The sequence below is a fragment of the Stigmatopora nigra genome, chromosome 2, assembly GCF_051989575.1.
Source record: "Stigmatopora nigra isolate UIUO_SnigA chromosome 2, RoL_Snig_1.1, whole genome shotgun sequence".
Lineage (NCBI taxonomy): Eukaryota > Metazoa > Chordata > Actinopteri > Syngnathiformes > Syngnathidae > Stigmatopora > Stigmatopora nigra.
Window position 1 is genome coordinate 18425536 of NC_135509.1, and position 19997 is coordinate 18445532.

General features: G+C 36.7%; 1 protein-coding gene across 1 annotated transcript in view; it reads right to left on the reverse strand.

The window, feature by feature from the left end:
* LOC144214771 (F-actin-monooxygenase mical2b-like) overlaps positions 1-19997 on the reverse strand; it is a 49971-nt gene that overhangs the window by 20311 nt on the left and 9663 nt on the right. The window contains exons 2-13 of the mRNA XM_077743423.1: positions 18286-18639; positions 8690-8897; positions 6629-6745; positions 6163-6264; positions 5642-5797; positions 5407-5507; positions 4673-4930; positions 4492-4607; positions 3251-3377; positions 2689-2773; positions 1132-1279; positions 110-309 (exon numbers count right to left, since the gene is read on the reverse strand). Of these exons, the coding sequence (XP_077599549.1) occupies positions 110-309; positions 1132-1279; positions 2689-2773; positions 3251-3377; positions 4492-4607; positions 4673-4930; positions 5407-5507; positions 5642-5797; positions 6163-6264; positions 6629-6745; positions 8690-8897; positions 18286-18549 (1882 nt within the window). The 5' untranslated portion in view covers positions 18550-18639. The remainder of the gene's footprint in view (positions 1-109; positions 310-1131; positions 1280-2688; positions 2774-3250; positions 3378-4491; positions 4608-4672; positions 4931-5406; positions 5508-5641; positions 5798-6162; positions 6265-6628; positions 6746-8689; positions 8898-18285; positions 18640-19997) is intronic.

Below are 19997 nucleotides of genomic sequence, written 5' to 3' on the forward strand. Positions count from 1 at the left end.
GACTATTATGACTCCCATCTTTTCATTATAGAATAAAAGGTACAATGCTCAAATGAGGCAACCTGGCATTATCTGAGAATATTTTTAGATGTTAATGTATTGATCTGACCTTTTTTATTTCCCGAAGAGCTTCTGAATGCTTCGTAAAATTTGGAGAGGTATAAAACCATTAGTAGTTTGTCTGGTTCTACCTCCGCCGCCATCTCCTTTCCAGTCGTCACGGGCTGAATCCCAAGGCGTTGCTCGGCCACATCAAAGGCCAATTGATTGTTTGCTGCCACGTCAATCTCATTAAGGGAGTCATAGTCTCTAAATAAACCAAGGACAAAGATAGGTTTGAAAAAGTAACATTCAGATCCATTTAAAAAAAAAAAAACTTTTTTTAAAATCACGTCTATACGTAGATATTTTTACTGCAGAAAGCATACTTATGAAACATTTTGAAATGCAACTTGTACTTGTAACAGTCGGGCTCAGCTAAAATTACTGACCCAAATAGAATCAGAGAACATTTGGCGATTCTTAAGAAAATCTGATGTTTTTGGGATACTTTCATTATATCAGAGTAAAGTCTTTTTTTGTTGTTAAATCACCCAAATGGTCCCAAACAAGTTTAATTATCTTGATAAGTTTTAAAAGATATTATATGGTTGCTTTTGAGATTATAAGCAATGGTCCAATGAAGATTGTTTGGAAAGTGAAGCTGTACAGCTGAAATACAGGCTTCAGAGAAAAAGAAAAAATATGGTGTAACTGTTTCAAAATAAACTGAGAAGGTGCTTAAACAAAATGGGTTTCCAGGTCAAGCTGAAGAAAACATTACAAAACAGCCAGCTTAAATACACCAGACAGCATTTAGACAAACCTCCACATTTCTGTAAGAGAGTCGTTCTGAATGTTAAAAGCAAAACTGAACTTTATGATCACCAATATCTAAATTGTATTCACATAACAATCCCATGTTGGAATTTGAAAGAAATGGAATTGGACTGGCCACACTACATCAAAAAAATGAAGAAAAAAATCAGATATGTGGCACACACAGGCAAAGAAATTGGAATTGACCTGTACTAGTGTGAAGGTAGCACAAATGTCTTTTGTTATGAACCTGTAAAGTGTGTGCATTCTTACATGAGTTCAGGCCTCTGTCTATGAATGAGGGCACAAAGTGCAAGGCCATTCCTCCAGGAAGATGTCAGGTTAGTGATGTTGACATTTCTGTACCCATGAGTCTGTCTCTGACACCATGTCAGTAGCCGGTCAGGGCGCACTTCAGGCCCTGCACAAAAGGAAACAACCCTTACATTACTGATTCTACAATATGATGCAAACGTGTCTGGTCAACCTAATCCGTATCATTCTCTCTGATTATAAAAAAAGAAAAATAAACACTTTTTACCATTACAGAATACAGAAGTGTTACTTAGTTGCACAGTAATTCCTCGAATATCGCGGTTAATGAAGAGCAGACATGACCGCGATAAACAAAAAAGTAGGATCACCCCTATTATAACTACTTTTTTTTTCCTTCAGTGCTGAGTCCCAGTAGCAAGCGGATGACAGGGGAGTGACTTCCGCTTGCAAGTTTCAGCATGGATTTTCACATTTTTATGAACTTAGAATTTTAAAAGATTTTTTCCCCCATAATAAATCTGTGAGGTGGTAAATCTGCAAAGGTTGAAGCCGCTATATTGGAGAGATTACAGGTATAGGTAAAGCAAAAAACTAATTGTCAAACATCTAAGAATCGGTTGCTTAGATTTGAAGTGTCCTTTTCTCCAAAAGTCCATGGATTTTGACCCTTCCTATTGTAGGCTTTCATTTTCTCCTCTATAAAATTGCTTTCACAACATCTCTATTGTCTGGCAGGGGAGATGGAATCCTCAATCTATGGCTATCTGGCATCGCAGAGGGCAGATGAAACATGATCATTTTCATTGATACAGGTGAGGCCCTCTTTAGCTCATTCACTGCCAGCCAATTTGAGAACCGTACATACACAGCTGGTAACATTGGATATCAATGTCTGAATTCTTGAACAGGATACGTCTTTGCATAACGAAGAAGTAACATAAAACTTGGCAGAAAGGAAAGCGGAGAAATTTGCATCTGTAAAAAGGAGTTCAAGTACTGGATTTGAATTTTGGAAGATTTTACTGCACAAACAGTAAAAATTATTGGATATCTTTGTCTGTGGGAAGTCCAGTACAGTGGGTGGAGGAAATTCAACTTTATTTAAAAAAAACGTGAACAAAACTTATTGAAATATACTGCGACTGTAAAGCAGTTTTTATACTGTACATGACCACGGACAAGTATGGCACAGTCAATCTTAAATGCAGACATCTACCAAAATAAAATACACAATATCCTGTAGGTTATGCATATACCTAAAATATTCTTTAATGCTTTGCAATTTGGGCTCTTGTTTTTATTTGCTATTTCCTTTTTTCATGGCCTCTTTTAGTGTTTGTTTTTAGTCTGCTTTGATAATTTGATCATTGTTTCCTGTATATGGAATAGTTAATAGAAACTGTCCTAACAGGTTAGGTTGGCTTGAATAATTATTTCAGTTGCTTTCTTCATTTTCTAGTTACAGTGGTACCTCGACATACGAGCAGCTCTACCTACGAGATGCTCTAGATACAATGAAAATTTCGATCAAATAATTAATGTAATGAGCCTCACCTCCTCTGGAATGGTTGATTTGCCTAGTACTGGAACTTTGAAGGTCAGACGAGTCCTGTTTTCCACCTCTGAATAAGTGGCGCACCTTTGAATTAGAGAGGAAAGACTTGTGATACTATTTTTTTTTATAAGTAATGTGACATTGCAAAGTCTGAACTTTCATATTTCAACAAAATGTAAAACAGTTTACACTAATTTCACTTGTCAGCTACATTCGATATGGCAAATGGAGAGTACTTCACATTGCATTTTTATCTACATCTTTTGCACACTCCAGAGTGCATTACTTTGGCTCAGATTCATTCATGCCAACATTCATACACAAACGGGGCTGCTGCCATTCAATGCCCTGCCAACCCACTAGGTGAAATTTGGTCTTAGGTGGAAATTTGGTAACACTGTGGTCACTGAAGAACTCCCACCACCAATAGATTGTGCCACAGCCACACCTATACATTTAACTTAAAATAAGGCATTTCAAACAACTACAGATTGATATTGTAATTGTTTATTTTATAATCTGCTTTAGAATAATGTTGAAGAAGTTCAGTGTTATACTGACCTGGTGGGGGCGTACACGACTGGAATTTAGGTTTGGATAGCGGGTAGCAGGGTCAATGGTATATTGATCAAAGTTTTTACTGATGTTTTCTGTAGTTGTTTGAGGAAGCAATCTGTAGATGCATTCCCTAGATAATGATACACAAAAAGGGAATGCAAAACCAATATATAAACAGATGTTTTGTAATGATTAATGAATAAATACATAAAATGAATAAATAAAAATAAAATAAAAGCACATGGGAAATTTTCTAACTTGACCTTTTGGTCTTGTTTCAGGTTAGTTGTTATTTTAACATCAATACGATTTGCTAGAAAAGATAGTTATGTACCTGTGGAACCTAAAGATGGCTTTAACTGTGAATTTTACACAATAGATGATATCACGCTTCATTTGTCAATCAAATATGTTCATTCAGTATGTTCTCATGTGTCTGGACTAATCACATTATAGCCTGAATATGTCCCAATGTATATTATGGATAGCTAACTGCACACTATAAAGTAGCAACTTGTATTCATGCTGCACTGTCATTGAAAAAATGATCTATAACTACTTGCCAGATTCCTAAATATATCGCAGTACATATTTGTCCACTGCATTGTATGCTTACAGGGTTCATTAATTTTGTTATATACTAAAATAAATAAATAAAAAACCTATTAAAAAAGTTAGGTCTTTGGAGCACATATAAATACTATTTTAAGGCACTGTATTTTATGGCAGTGGGCCAACTCACGCAACAAAAATCTTTCGAAAATTGGCTTCAGTACAAAAATTCAAGATAACTGAAATTTCTGCACACATCTTCAAACATATATCTGTTTGTATCAAGAAAAAATAAGCTAAAATTTGATTTGATAAAAATGGCCCAATGTGTACTTCACTATAAATTGATTATAATTGAACACATTTTTCATGTTGGAATAAATTAAGCACAAACGTTATGTCTTTATCTAGAAAAGTAGAGCTTGATTCACAGCGCATTAATTTCAGACGAGCATCAAATGGCCATGTGCAAACTGAATCGAGGTTCCGTAAACAAAATAAATTTTACTTCACTTGCGAATTTCTGCCATTCGACAGTTTGCTTGTTGGATAATGTTTAATAATAAAGTTCACTGATAAAACTATTAGAGATGGGACAAGCTTGACTGAGTCAAGCTTAGAGAAAAAAGTGACCTGCACATTCAAGAAAAATAAATAAATAAGAGAGAGGAAAAACAATCATACACGCAAACCTTTCTGCCAGTATCTCGAGTGGGTTCTTCCCCTGCGCAAATGACTTCACCATCCAAGCAGTGTCAAACGCAGCCAGGAAACCCCGGGCACAACCTGTACCCATTGGCCAGAAAGGCTGTGGAAAGAATCATCATCATCTTGAAAAATGTATAGAAAAGATGATCAGGCAAAGACACATACCTCAAGCAGACTATCTCCCACAAGTGCAACCAGTAGCTGATGTTCATGTTTCTCCCTGATCAGAGCAGCATTCTCTGAGGCATACATGCTGGTGAAGTCAAACATTGCTACGTCCGGCTGCCCATAGTGGTTGATAGCATAATCCAGCGATGGTAACTGGTAATTTGTACCAAAATCAGCAGCCTCTCGGGCATAGGACAGCAAAGCTTCCTGGTTTACATTCTCAGTGCTTAGTAAACGCTCTGTTTCGACATAGTCCTAGATGGGAAAAAAAGTAAAGCTTCATAGCAATAAAAATAAGTACAATGTTTGAGTATTCCTTGCTTACAATTTGATCTGATAGTTAACATAATTGAAGATATTTCCAATTAATCTAACCAAACAAAAAAACAATATGAGTCAATAGGAAAAATGTTTAACAGCAGTCTATCAACATTATCTCAATAATATTATCTAAATAAAGTTCTCCCAGGCCATTTTGGTGAGATCATTTACTGGCAAACATAAACCCAAAAAATGTTTTTAAAAAGGTGTAATTAAGGAACTGGTTATATTAGAACAGAAATATAAAAAGATGAAGGAAATGTACTAATAAATTGATATTTTGTACAGAAATGTATATGCTTTGTCTTAAATTCAAGAATTAGTCCTAATTGCATTTTCACATAAATATATATACAGAATAAAACAAGACGTTTAAAAAGTGATTTTTATGTTAAAACACATGAACTTACATGAATAATAACTCCTTTTTCTAACAAACTGTGCTTCTTGGCAGTCATGACAAAATAATGGGTGTTGTCTCTATAGTAAACAATGTTCTCCAAGTCAATCCCTGAAAACATGACCAAACGACACAAACATTTCAGCAATTCCAGATTTAGCACTGACATTTTAATTAAAGAAAGATCAACAAAGAGCAGAAGGTATAAATTACAGTCTTAAAAGCAACTACATTTGTTGATTTACCTGTTTCCTCCTTGAGTTCAAGGAAGAACTTCTGGTTAAAGATAAAGGCAACTCCACTAATCTCCTCCACTTTGGCCTCAGCTGTAGTGTTTCTGTTGACAAAGTTAGCCGTAATAGCAATAGCCAGTTTTCCCCGAAACTCTTTACGACCAAAACCTACAAAAAGAAAAACAAGAAAGATAAATGTTTTCAAATGAAAACAATCAAAGGCAAATGCAAAGAGTTGTAACTTTACGCAACAAACTGGTCCCTGGTCTCTGATGCCAATGCTAAATACTGCAATCATCATAATTTATATTCCCTTTCCTTACGAAAATAGTTATTCTTAAAATAAACAGTTCCTATGACCAGAAGGTTACCTGACCTTCACTAACTTAATTTGGTTTTGCAAAACACTTGTATAAAGATCTTTTGCTTTTTGAAGATTTTTCTGTGAACACTGAGATAACAATGATTAAAAACTATAATCACACACTACAAAAATCCATCGTATAATTCTTGTTGGTACTCTCTCACTTTACCATCCAGTGTGTTTTTACGTCCATCAGCTCCAATCACCACATCAAAGTCATATTCTGTGATACAGTGGCTTGAGGGCTTAATATCTGCTCTCCAACTAGGACCTATTGAGGGGCATAGCAAAAATGCTATAAAATAATTGTAAGGTATAAAATAAAAGTACAATAGCATACACAAAAAATATGAAGTCTGGCTGTGATTTGTTCAATAGTAATAGTTTAATTTAAAATATTGGATGACAGGATCCATTTTTAACTAGTGAACCTAAACAGTAAAACTTGATTTATTGGATTGAAATATTGAATTACTATATTAATATAAATCTGAAGTTAGTGACAGAGGGTAGCTTGATAGTAGATTTAAGGAATATTATGTTTTAAAAGAGTTTGTAAAAGAAAGGTTTAGCATTTACTAATCTAAAACCCTATGTCTTTAGTTCTGTTAACTATCACAACACAAGAAACTTACTCCCATCTGTATTTTCTTCGGGTGGCTCAACAAGTTTGATGAATTCTACATTGACGTGAACCTCAACCCCAAGAATCAGGCAAATTTTCAGCAGCATCAGCTGGAGCTGACGGATACCTGTAAGCAATGGAAAATTTTATACAGACTTTGGAAAGCAACATCTATCTTAATCTCAACTCCATTTGCAGCCGGCAGAGCAGCTGTAACTGAAATACAAGGTGACTGAGAGGTAATGATGACAAATGAGTGCAGTAATTTTCGAGGCTGTGAATCGGAGAAGTTGTTATAAAGTACTATGAGTACTGGTCAGCTTTCTCTTTCTGCCACAGCATCAAATTCAACTTCTCTAAGATGCAGACTCATCACTTGCGTCAATTCTGCTGGCACCACTGTGCATTCATCAATTTTTCTCGCAATTACTTGATGCCATTTGGCAATTAATCCTGACATACACTTAATAGCTAGCTTCTTAGCCTTATCCATCATCCGATGCCACTAACATCAACACCTTCTCCAAGTCATGTGCAATTGGTAATACAATACACCAAACCCTTATTTTACCTATCAGTTATTATAATTATATATTATGGTGATAGTAATTCTGATGTTAAAGCTTCACTGTGTTACATGGGAATACTTGAAGCGTATAAATAAATTCAATACAAATTCAACAGCTCGTTTGACTTCTTTGATTAGCGGGTCATAGTGAATACCTATGACGCCAATGTCAAATCTGCAGAATTAAATAAAAAGATTATAGGACTGACATTGCACCAATAATCACAGCTGCTCCTCTGAAGTAACATGACAAGAGAGGTCCTCTAAGCTTGGTTCTATTCGTTATAATCATTTGACCTTAAAATTATTACGGAATTTGGAAAATGTTGCATATCATTTCTCATGTCCGTGTTTAGAAAGGTTAGTTTTCTGCATTTGACAGCTTTTCCTAAAAAGTATATGTCACTGTATTCATTCATTCATTTTCTGAACTACTTTATCTTCACTTGGCTCACGGTTGGTGCTGGAGCCTATCCCAGTTGGCTTTGGGCTAGAGGCGGGCACACCCTAAATTATTGGCCAACTATTCGCAGGGCACAAGGAGATGGACAACCATTCACTCTGACACTCATACCTAGGGGCAATTTAGTGTGTCCAGTCAGCCTTGGAGTGTGGGAGGAAACCGGAGTACACAGAGAAAACCCACAAAGGCCGGAAAGAACACGCAAACTCTACACAGGTGGACCGACCTGGAAATAAATACGGGACCCCAGAGCTGTGAGGCCAACGTGCTAAACACTCACGCCTCCGCGTCACATGTCACTGTAAAACTGAAATTTAATTTTAATCTATTGATCTGAATTTGAATGTGGAAAAACTGAGTCAATTTAAATTTTAAATTAACAAATATGATTGAAAATTATACCAGAATAGGTTTTTCAATGCAATGATTTAAAATCAAACACTATTGCAAATTATATTTTCAATTCTAGTTTGGCAATTATAATTTAATTTCTGGTAGGAACAATTTTAGCACATGGGTTTTCCAAATTTAAACTTCACTCGGCGCAAGCTCCACATTCCTGAACTTCTGATTCCAGAATTATCGCTGATTGGACTGCTAAGACATTTTCAGAAAGGGAGAAGCACCACAAATGGAAAGAAAATACAAAGAAATTCTAAACACAATGAGCAAATATAAATATAGGTAAGTGAAATATAACAACACAGCTGATTTTCTGGTGTTACTCAGAGTATCTGCAGTTAATTTGACTCATAATATGTGTCATGGCTACGTGTAGCATAAGGTTCCAGGTTACAAGGTAAAGAATCAAGCAGGTGGTGCATCATAGATATGCATAAATACCCACTTTAACAAGATAGTTGCCAAAATTCAAAAGTTTATCTTGAACACTGAGAAAAAATGTGTGAATCAAAAACATTTTTGAAGATTATTCTTCATGGAATTCACAACGTTATTAAACAGTTCATTTCAAATAAATCAGATGTAAACATATAATTAGCCCAGGTCGGGAAAAATAAAAGCTTTGCCAATTTACTTACTGATATGATCGATAGAACCAGCGCAGAATTTGCCATAGAACTTCTTGGCGCCCAGGCCTCTCAGATCTTCGATGGTAAAGGGCCACAGATGCAGCACATTGTTCCTGGAGAATGTATCTCTCTTTTCAATGACCACCACCTTACATCCCAAAAGCGCCAACTCAATGGCTGTCCGCAGACCACAAGGGCCACCACCAATGATAAGACACTAAAAGCGAATAGAACAGACAATGTTTCGTGACAATCCTTCGTCAAAATTATTCATTATAGCTAAACCAAAAGTGATAAGAATATCCAATGACGCATTTGAAATAGGTCAACATTATAGGCATACATTTTTTTAATGTAGGTTATTTTGAAGATAATTTGCAAAAAGAAAAAATTAGAATTCTATGACCCAGGACCGATGTTGGATTCCACAGAAAGAATCAAAACACATGTTCAAGGCCTTGCTAGAAAATAAATAAACTACAGGAGGAAAAAGCAACATTTGCGTAGTGTGCTGAAGCCTTCTAAGAGCCGATAGCGCTCCAGACAATGAGTGCAGTTTAGTTAAAAAAAAATAGCAAAAAAAGTGTTGATCATGTGTTTGGAACCACGTAGCCATTCAAGATGCTCGGAGCATAGGGGCAGCAGGTTCCTTCCCAATTGGATTGGAAGAGATGACAAAATTTGGACTGTATATTTATTAGGCAAACACTTATCTTGGACGGGAGGTTGCACTTTGTGCTGATTTTTATTGCAGTTGGTGGGTTTGACAATGTAATAAGGTTGGAGATTTGAGTTTGTTACTCCTCGCCAATGACACAGCCCCATTGACGATCCAAAAAAATGGCGTGGATGGCTAAATACAGAATACTGTTGACACTTCAGTACAGAGCTTATGGCTCAATAAGATCAGGCCCGGAGCTTTTCGAGGATTGACCTTTAAGGATTTACAAACTCACAGTACAGATAAAGTTAAAAAGACTTCATTGATATACATTGACAGAGTATAGATTTTCCCAGATGTAAACAGAATAGAATGAAGCAAAAAGGCATACTGTATACATATACATACGGTGCCTTGCGAATGTATTTGGCACCCTAAAACTTTTAAAAACCTTCACCCCGTTTTAGGCTTCAAATATAAAAGATATAAAAATTAACAATTTTTGTCAAAAATTAAGAACAAGTAGGACACAATATTTAATCTTTTATATGTATATATATATATTTATATATATATTTATATATATATTTATATATATGTATATGTATATGTATATGTATATGTATATGTATATGTATATGTGTATGTGTATGTGTATATGTATATATGTATATATGTATATATGTATGTGTATATGTATGTGTATGTGTATGTGTATGTGTATATATATATATATATATATATATATATATATATATATATATATATATATATATATATATATATATATATATATATATATATATATATATATATATATATATATATATATATATATCCTTTGCAGGTTCATTTATATAAAAAAGAACACCAACACAACTGAAAACTGAACATGTTTTTTAACTCTTTACTTTAACTTTTAAAGGTTTTTTATACTTTGACAGAAGCTCAGTCTTATACTGCACTGCTGACCAGCTGAACTACACATTGTATCGTGCAAACGAGATAAAGCTGCTTCTTTCTGCAATATTTTATTTTGAGAACATTTGGAAAATGAATTAAATGAATAAATTAAATTGCCCAATCAGATATTTGATATACAGAACAGACTTGGACAGCAAGCTATAAGTACACAACATTTCTTCTTCAGCTCCACTTTCCAAAATGTTTGGGAGAATAAATAATTATTTGAGGCCAACCCAATTTCTGCTATCTTTACACTGAGGCCCCTTTCCTCTCCAGACATCTTATCTTAAATTCTATGAAGTTAGTCAAGTACCGTGCTAAAATGGAGGAGTCTTTTCAATGTAGTGAGTGTGGGGAATGGGCCCTGCATTCACCTTAACATTAACTTATTTTTTTTTCTTTTTTCCAAGTCACTACTATTATAGATAAGAGTCCACCATTGGTCTTTTGTGTTTGTATTATTTTTATATATGTTTTATAATTTATGGCCATTGTTGTCCATTCAACAGTTTTTTGTGTCAAGGCCTTCTCGGCTAGCCTAAGAAATATCTAAATCACAGACTGATGTTAATTATATTTTGTCCATGAATACTTAATAATAATTCCAAATTGTCTGTTAGCTTCCTTTCATTGCTTTTCCCCCTGGTTGCACTGCTTCCAGATGTGTGTTTTCATATTGATGCATTTAACCAATCACATTTCAGCCATAACGATGTCCAAAAAGCTGGACATGATTAAGAAAGGTCTGACAACTCCAAAGCAAGCAAGCCTGCCATAACCGGGAACAAACATTTTCAGCAATAAATCGAATGAAAACGTTTGCCAGAAATTTGACAGGATAGGCTCAACTTTCAGCATTAGCTTCGATGGCGACAGAAGAGAAGGAGGAAAAAAGGAGGATGGATAGTGTACAGTTTTTTAAATTAATTTCGGCAAAGATTCCAACCAGTGCACCGTGACTGTTCTTATCAGTCTTAAATTACGTGAGGATGATTTTCATAGACTATAGCTCAGCCTTTAACAGCATAAAACTGGACATTCTGACTCACAAACTCTCCTACTTTGGACTATCCTCTTCCATCTGCTGCTGGATGATTGGAAGAATGCCAAATTACGGGTCCGTAACTATCACTTATTTAGCTCTTTTGCTGAGTAAACGCGCCTTGTGGAGAAGCACTACCAATTTAGTCACGTGCAGTTTTTGGGTGTGATGACAAGTAGGCTTTTGTTGTTGATGATGATGACAGGGCCTATGTCCGATTATTATTATTATTAAATGATTCCATTAAACAATGACACATAAAAATAATGTTTTGGTAATACAGTGGTACCTCAACATACGAGCTGCTCAACCTACGAGATGATAGGGTACGAGTAAAATTTCGATCAAATAATTCACTCTAGATATGACAAAAATTTCGAGATGCGAGAAAGCCTGGTGGCCATGACACGAGAGGCTGTTTATCTTTTTTTGGCGCATATCTTTTGTGTATAACAGATATCTACGAGCACTAAACAGTTTCTTCACACGAGTTTTTCCTACACATGGACCAGAAAACGCACAACGCGAAATTACGGAAAATGAATGAATGTGTTGCATAAAGCGGTCCAAATGTACCCATCACCTTACAGTTCCTTGATCAAGGGCCCAGTCCTGGGCTCAAGCCTTACTATGTGATATGTGCATGTTGTTTGCATGCCTGCTAGGATTCTCTCCTTTCTTCATATTGGCATTGTCATTAAGTATTAACCGCACATGTAACTAATATTGTATAAAGGGAAACTCATAATTTACTGATCAGATTTTTTGCTTCTTACCCTTGTCAGGTTTAAGACCATATACATTCAATAATATCGGAGCAGAGGAAACACACAGCCAGTCGTGATGAGATTTTTAACCACTTCATATGAAGGAGGACGCCAGTGTAGCCAGAGCAGAAAGATAGTCTATCTTCCTGAATGACCGTTAGGAATTCCTGGCGACTCCCTACAAACAACCTGGTTTTATTAGAGACAAGTCATAAAAATGGGAGGCGTTAATACAAATGAAGGAGGTGGAAAGCAAAAGGTGTAGTGCACATTTTAACCAGTAGGTGTAAGTTAAATTCTATTCTAGTAACTTAATACATCATAGTGAAAAGGGTGCAAGACTAAATATATAAGAATACAAATATATTTCACATTTCCCCCCTGAAGTTACTTTGAAAGAATTTTCATTTTCATCAATCTATATCCCTCCTCTGCAGGTTTTAGAAAACAAATATCATCAATAGTCACTCAACAGGGTATGGAAAATAACAAAATCATTTGTGAAGGCAAAGGTGAAAAACGTGAGGTAATTCAAGGTTATCTAAGAAAATTCCTCTGCGTCCCTCTTTATGAGCGAACACAGTTTTGAAGTTAAGACATGTACAATTACCCGCAGGACTCGACATACATAGGTTTTTGAATCATAACTTTCATACCAAGGATTACACACATTGAAAAGATACAGTATAGAAGTAAAACCGCAAGAAAGGGAGTTGCAAATTTAATCTGAATAGAGAACCATGATCCGGTTGGTAACCACGACCACAGTGATACCAATTACGGCTGAGTGATCTTGGGCCATGGTGTTGGCTAAGATTTTCATTTCAGCTATGGCACGAGTTATGTTACCTTTGTCACCGGTTCCATCTTGGATGAAGGTGCAACAGTGCTCTCCAACTATGGCACACTCACCTCCATCCTTGGCTGTTATCAAATCTAGGACCGTCCGGTCTTGCAACTCCATTTCTCTAAGGGCTTTTAATTCATCTGCTATACCATGTAGGGCTTTAAAAGTTTGGTTAATGAACACTCATGTAACAATTCAATGTCCAAGTTGGGAAGTTAGTGACAGAATGATTTTCTGGGGGGGGGGGTGGACCACAACTTATGGTCACCAGGAACATCACTGCCCCAGATTGAATCACGTGGTTTGAATTCCACTGACTTTGATCTTATATATCTTACTGTTGTGTTCACTCCCCTTCAAAGGAATGCATTTTGGACCACCTGCATCACTGCAGATGTGCTAAAAGTGACACCTAGACCCAGTGAATTCAGGATATCAGGATACCTGTGGAAATGGGTATACGGCTACACACATAACAACTTTCATTCACACCAGTTAGTTTTTGTCTGAAATACCATGAAATGATACCACATATTTTCTTCAAAGTGGTTATTTGGATTGCTCTTTTCATACCACTTCACTTTCCTCTGTGACAGCAGCACGGCATTGTCTCGTTTTTCGACTCAAATCCCTGGGGGTGGGGCGTTCAGCCACACCCAGGCTGCCACTGATAGTACAGTCACAGGAATGGGGGTGGCAACTGATTTCATTTTGGCTTCTGCGTGAGGGTGTAAAAACTATGAGAGGTCAAGGTTAGGTGAAAGGTGCTCGTGGCAGGTGAGTAGACGTCAGATGATTTTTTCACGGACAAGGGTTTTGCAACCGCCCGATTTCCAGTCTACTCAGAGTCACCGTTGTCTCGAACTACTTTGATTTGGGATTGGTCAATCCACGTCGACCTCTCAGCAATCTTTACTGCGGTGGGGGTGGTGAGTTAAACCACGAAGGGGCCTTCCCAACGTGGCGAGGACCAGGACTTTCTTTTTATGACTCAAATCAGGCTCTGGTCACCAGACTTCACCACCTCCTGCAGGATAGACAAAAAGATCACGGCAGCTTACATGTTCTTTGACAAGTTTATCGGTTTCTTGGTTTTATTGTACCATTTGTGCGCTCTTTAAGTCCCACGGTCTTTTGGACGTTGCACTTGTTGTTGTTATTGTTGTTGTTAGGCCATCCAGATGTTTAGGGGTTACCCTCAGTCGCACTCGTGAAGGTTCCAACTTTGTCTCCCCGCTGCACTTGTTTGGGCCTCTGGGACATGGAACACATGCTCTGCCATGTCCATCTTCCCCCCTGTTGAGACATGGCTCCTTCCATGGCTCAATTTTGGAATAAATTCTTTGGTAGGCACGGTAGGCCTTTAGCTGTGAATAGGCCGTCTGTAGATTGTTCTGCTTTTTCATGTATCCATGCATCTTTTCTTTCTATGGTGCAATGTTTTTAAATCAATTAACACCGTTTTTTAGATCGACTCAGTTTTTTGTTGTTGTGTATGCTGTTTGGTGATTTCTGCTGCTGCTTTCCCTGCTGTATTCTGTCATTGTCTTCAGCGTGTGCTTAACATTTTCTTACCGCTATGTGGTTGGGCTTAAAATCCCAATGAACAAAAATCATAACAATCTTAATTAATTTCTAACTATATGCCTTATCAGTCAAAATTAAATATGCTAGCTGGTATTCTATTTTGATTGCTGCTTCCTTGTTAAGATCAATAACTATATTTGTTTTTTCCTTTCCTGCAATTACACAAATTAACTAATCATGCTAAAAATATGAAGAATACATAGAGCAAACCAGGCTGCCTTCTCCTCAGGAAAACAGCTTTCCCGCTCTCTGCAACAGTTACATTCACATCAATTAATATCCAGAAACAAATGTAGACATTTATAATTCTGAAAAGAATTGAACCCACTAAACTGTAACCACCCCTTGTTTATTAGGGTTAATATTTTCTAGCATAATTGTCTTTTAGAGCCATTAAAACTCATTGCTTATAAATTGCATACTAATGAAGTCCCAATTCAATTAACAATGTGTATCGCGTTGCATATTAAACTCAATTATTTGAAATTCTAAAATATCCCAAACTAGTAGTCTTTTTTATCAAATGTAACATTCCATTGTCTTTGGAGTTTGCCAATCGTCTCCTTTAAAACTTTCCTAATCAATACTTTTCCAGTAGTCAGGCATAAAATTAAAATTTAGTTACATATCTATCCATTGTAGTCTCTTTTTCTCTCTAATTGTTTACTTTTAAAAATCTGTAAGAAGGTTTGTTCTCAATTGAAACGCTTTCACTCTTTTTATGGAGACAATAAAACCAATATAAAAAGTTCCTTATGGTTTATGGCATTGCTCCTCGAGCAATAATCTTTCCAATCAATATTGGATGCTTTCCATTACGTCTGATCGCGTCAATAAGCTTATCTTACCTGTCTCCTCAAACATTTCAACTGAGAGAACCTTCTTACAGTGCAAAGATGGATCTGCATCCTCCGCTATTTTCATGTCTGCTGTTTGGTCAGCAAGAGTTGTACGGACGTTCTCATTTTGGGTTGCTCGTGCGTCTTCTCCATGTTTCCTGTTGAAAAACACAGTCTTCTTCTGCTAACTCAAAATTAGTGCGTTTCTTTAAAGTTTTTCTTTTATACAGATAGCCAGATTAGAGTCATCCTTCAGCTCCAATCGTGTAGTGAATAATGGCGTTTGGTATGGTAACAAAATATGGAACATTTTGTCAATTCAGTCAATTAATCTGTTAACACAATTTGGATGCCATTATCCCTATACATCAATGGTACTTTGGAATTTCATATGATGCACTGTTTTTGTTTTTCTCAGTGCTCAAAATTTCGCATTGCAGATTTGTTCCTCCAATCCAATGCATTATCTTCAAAAAAAATTCTTTGGACTAAACAATTTTCCTTGATTTTTCATCGCCATCCAGAAAGGCTTATTGGCAGTTTCAGAAATTGATTCCAATTTGCTAAATCATTTTCCACCTTGATATCTAAGGGATCAATTATATCTTGGTGGTTGGCCAATCAAGAACACAAAAAGACAAACAACCATTCACGCTCACACGCATTCATAATCAGACATCAGTGGTCTGCATTTTTTTCACTAGTGGAGAGCGCCATCCCTGAAAAGGGCTTATTGGCAGCTAACCACCTTTTGCTGTCCTATCAGCACTAATCGTTCTCAAAAGAACTAGGTTAATAGTCATTAATATGACTCACACTAAAGCATATTTCATCTAGTGATGGAAAAACAATGAATTATATTTCGTGCACTAAACATGATTCATCTTATTCCATCCTATAGAAATCATGCTTATCCTAAATTAATTATTTTATCTCAACTTTTATCTAAACTTTACCTAATAATTTGGATCAATGCCATTTCTGCATTGTAAACTTCTCGTTTGATATCATTAATAATTTGGATCAATGCCATTTCTGCTTTGTCTTCATTTAATAATTTGGATGATTCTTAATACTTAAATCTGAATCACAAATCACTCTCATATTGCTAAATTAGCTATGAGGATAGCTAAATTGCACTAGCGGAATCCCTATTGAATTCCTATCCGCTCCAAGAAGGCGGTTATATTTAAAATAAGAGCCATTTTCTGGGCTCACTATTACCATAATTAAAATTGAGGAAAAATAACCTTTCACTAAGAATTTCCTTATATAAATTTCAGTGTTTAATAAAGGACCCATAATTTGTGACTAATATATCATAACATTATCAACTATCTGTCTCTCTCTCTCTCTACATCTCTCTGTCTCTATCTTCTTATCTCCCTCTGCTCTTGTTGATGCGAGGTAACCTGAGACATCTTGTCTGGCATTCCAGGAGACCCCCCCCCCGTGCCTGGTACGAGAGGGGGGATAGTAGGGGGGCACTGTCATTTAGCAGGCCTGGCATCCATCAGACCTGTCATGCTGGCGAGTTTTGGGATGGGTTAGGGAAAGAAGGCTTTTTTCACTCCATTTGGCCGCCATTTTTCCTTTGTCCTCGGCTCAGCCATTTTTTCTTCACATGTGCTTTGCCCTTTTCTCCCCCGCACCCTTTGTCTTTATTCTTCCTCCACTCTTTCATATATGTGCAATTATCCTGGAAAATGCTTCAGCATAAACTTCATGTTAGTTGAGAGTTCTTTGCTGTTTGTTAAACCCATTTTTGCAACTTTTCTTTTGTTTGAAGATTTTTTGAACTTTTTCCAAACAATGGTCAAATGTTACTCTATTAATATATTTCTTTAGGATTTTTTTAGGGACGTCCCAACCAATTTATTATATTTTTAATAACGTTATTATCCTATTTATCCGTCTACGTCGACTTTATAACCGTTATTCTTTTATTTCGCAAGGCCTGCGCGCGTCACGGCGTACTTCCGTTTTTATTATATCTCTATATAATGATTACTTTTTATTTAGCGCTTTTTACTCATCGAGTGCATTATTTTTGGAAGGTTTCCCTTATTTTGAACAATCTGTGAAATCCTTTTAACACAGGGGGAACCTTACTCCCGCCTTAAGTAAACGTCACGTCACCGACGTACTTCATGGAAACACTTAGTTGCCGACTAAGCATTCATCCGTTGCATACCTTACGTTTCTATTTCAATTTTAACGACATACGTAATCCTCACATGTATGCATCCCTTATCTCCCACTATTGGAGCGTTTTTCCACGACTCGTTCGAATGGAAAAACGGGATTTCACCAGCCTTGTTATATATAAATTTTAAATGCACTTACCGTCTGCCTGTCTCCTCTTTTCTCCGGCCGGGTTCCTTTCTTCAAACGGGCCGCGATCGACCGAAATGCCCCCTCTTTCAAAGTAAGAGGGCTGACGTCAGTAATTCTTGGCCTTCAGTCCACCGCGGTCCGAGAAATTCAGAAATGAATCTCCCGGGTTTCGGCACCAGAAAATGTCAGGTTTAAGACCATATACATTCAATAATATCGGAGCAGAGGAAACACACAGCCAGTCGTGATGAGATTTTTAACCACTTCATATGAAGGAGGACGCCAGTGTAGCCAGAGCAGAAAGATAGTCTATCTTCCTGAATGACCGTTAGGAATTCCTGGCGACTCCCTACAAACAACCTGGTTTTATTAGAGACAAGTCATAAAAATGGGAGGCGTTAATACAAATGAAGGAGGTGGAAAGCAAAAGGTGTAGTGCACATTTTAACCAGTAGGTGTAAGTTAAATTCTATTCTAGTAACTTAATACATCATAGTGAAAAGGGTGCAAGACTAAATATATAAGAATACAAATATATTTCACAAATATATTTCACAACCCTAGTTCCATGACAGGCTTTATTTTGACAGTAGACCTTCTGCTGTGCTCTTTTATCCAATTTTGTCCACAAAGCTTTGACCTTCCAGGACTTAATTGCAGCCTTTAAGGAGCTATAAAAATTGCTGTAGTCCAGTGGATCCAAGTCCAGCTGCCTGCAGAGAATGCTGAAGGCCTGTAACGTCCCCTTGCATGTGGACATCTGGACAAAGTTCTCAAAAAGCTGGCTGGCTTGAGCAGTACGCTCATCCTCTGTCTCACCCATCCTCTCTAATTGTTGATGTCTTTCTCCTTCGCTGGACTCCTTGCACACTGTCTGAAATGTGTCTTAGAGTGTTGCCATGCATATCTGGTTCTGGGGAGAAAAAAAGTTTAATTATTGACAGGCAATACATTCAAAATTCAATGTAGATGATACAGATTGTTCTATAAAACTGGGGTGTCAAACAAAAGACCCATGGGCTAGGTAGGATACACCTGCTAACGGGTTTGGTCTGGCCCAAGTGGTTTGGTCAGGTACACTTTAGTGATTTTATTTTGACACAGGTGCTTTAAACAGGAGGAAGTTATGCGAGTGTGCCATTGGTGTGCACATTGTGCTGAACACTAAAACCAAAAGCTTAGTTTTTGGTTTGCTAGTGAACACGTGTTTCTCTGCTGGAGTTTACTGTGCATGGATATCCGTGTTGTTTAAAAAGTAGGTGCACTATGTGGAATGTTAGTCACGTGTATGCTGTGCAAAGAGGTGGTGTGGCCAAAAAGACATTCTACTGACGCATCCCGAATGTGGTCCTGCAAAAGCACCGTCTGTATCTATCATTTCATTACATTGTTAAGCAATTTCATGTGAAAACGTTCAATCATCAGGGAGAATGTGAAGTAGCATTGTTAAAAAAGTTTCTAGGAATGGGAATGTTGTGGTATATTTCACTTGGGGTAACACGCCTTCCAAAGTATGCACATATTTTGATTTTTAAAATATAAAAAGGGATAGCATATTAATTGCATTGCTGTACAATAAAATATCTTTGTGCTGCCAATGTATTCATTATCACCTTTAGCTACTGGTGTTATTTACTGTACTGTGTTTCGCTGAGGAGGAGAACACATGCCAGAAAGAAATGTCAGAAGCATCGTTAGCCTAATCCCAAAAGGGTCAGATTACAACTACAGACATCTAAACCGATGAAGCGGAGGAAGTCTCTCATCAAACTTCTTGTCAAGTAATCTCATCTTGATTTTGACATAAGCTGGACCAAATCTGACTTAGCTGTATTGTCATAGTTTGAGAAGTTTAATGGGAAAAAAATGTTCTCTATGCATAAAATGTACTGAGTGACACAAAAAGTTTTTTTAACAATCCAAGATTGACAGAAAAAACATGGTCATTGGAAATAAAACAGGCCATTTAAAAATCCATAATGGAATTATTTGTTTAAAATGCCATCCTTCAGAAGGTATCAATATCCTTTTCAAATATATTCTAAAAATGTGCTGTTGAAATTCTTCATTAACAACTATAACATCTCAACTAGGGTCCTGTAAACTTCATCCTGAATTCACCGTGCGAACTAAAATGGCACTTGCTCGTGGTCGCTGTCTTCTCTGCCAATATGCACATCAAACATTTTTAGTTACTTGTTTTGTTTGTTATCCTGATGTCTGGAAGTTGTTAAATCAGACAATAATAATGCAATCGTGTATTGCATGCAT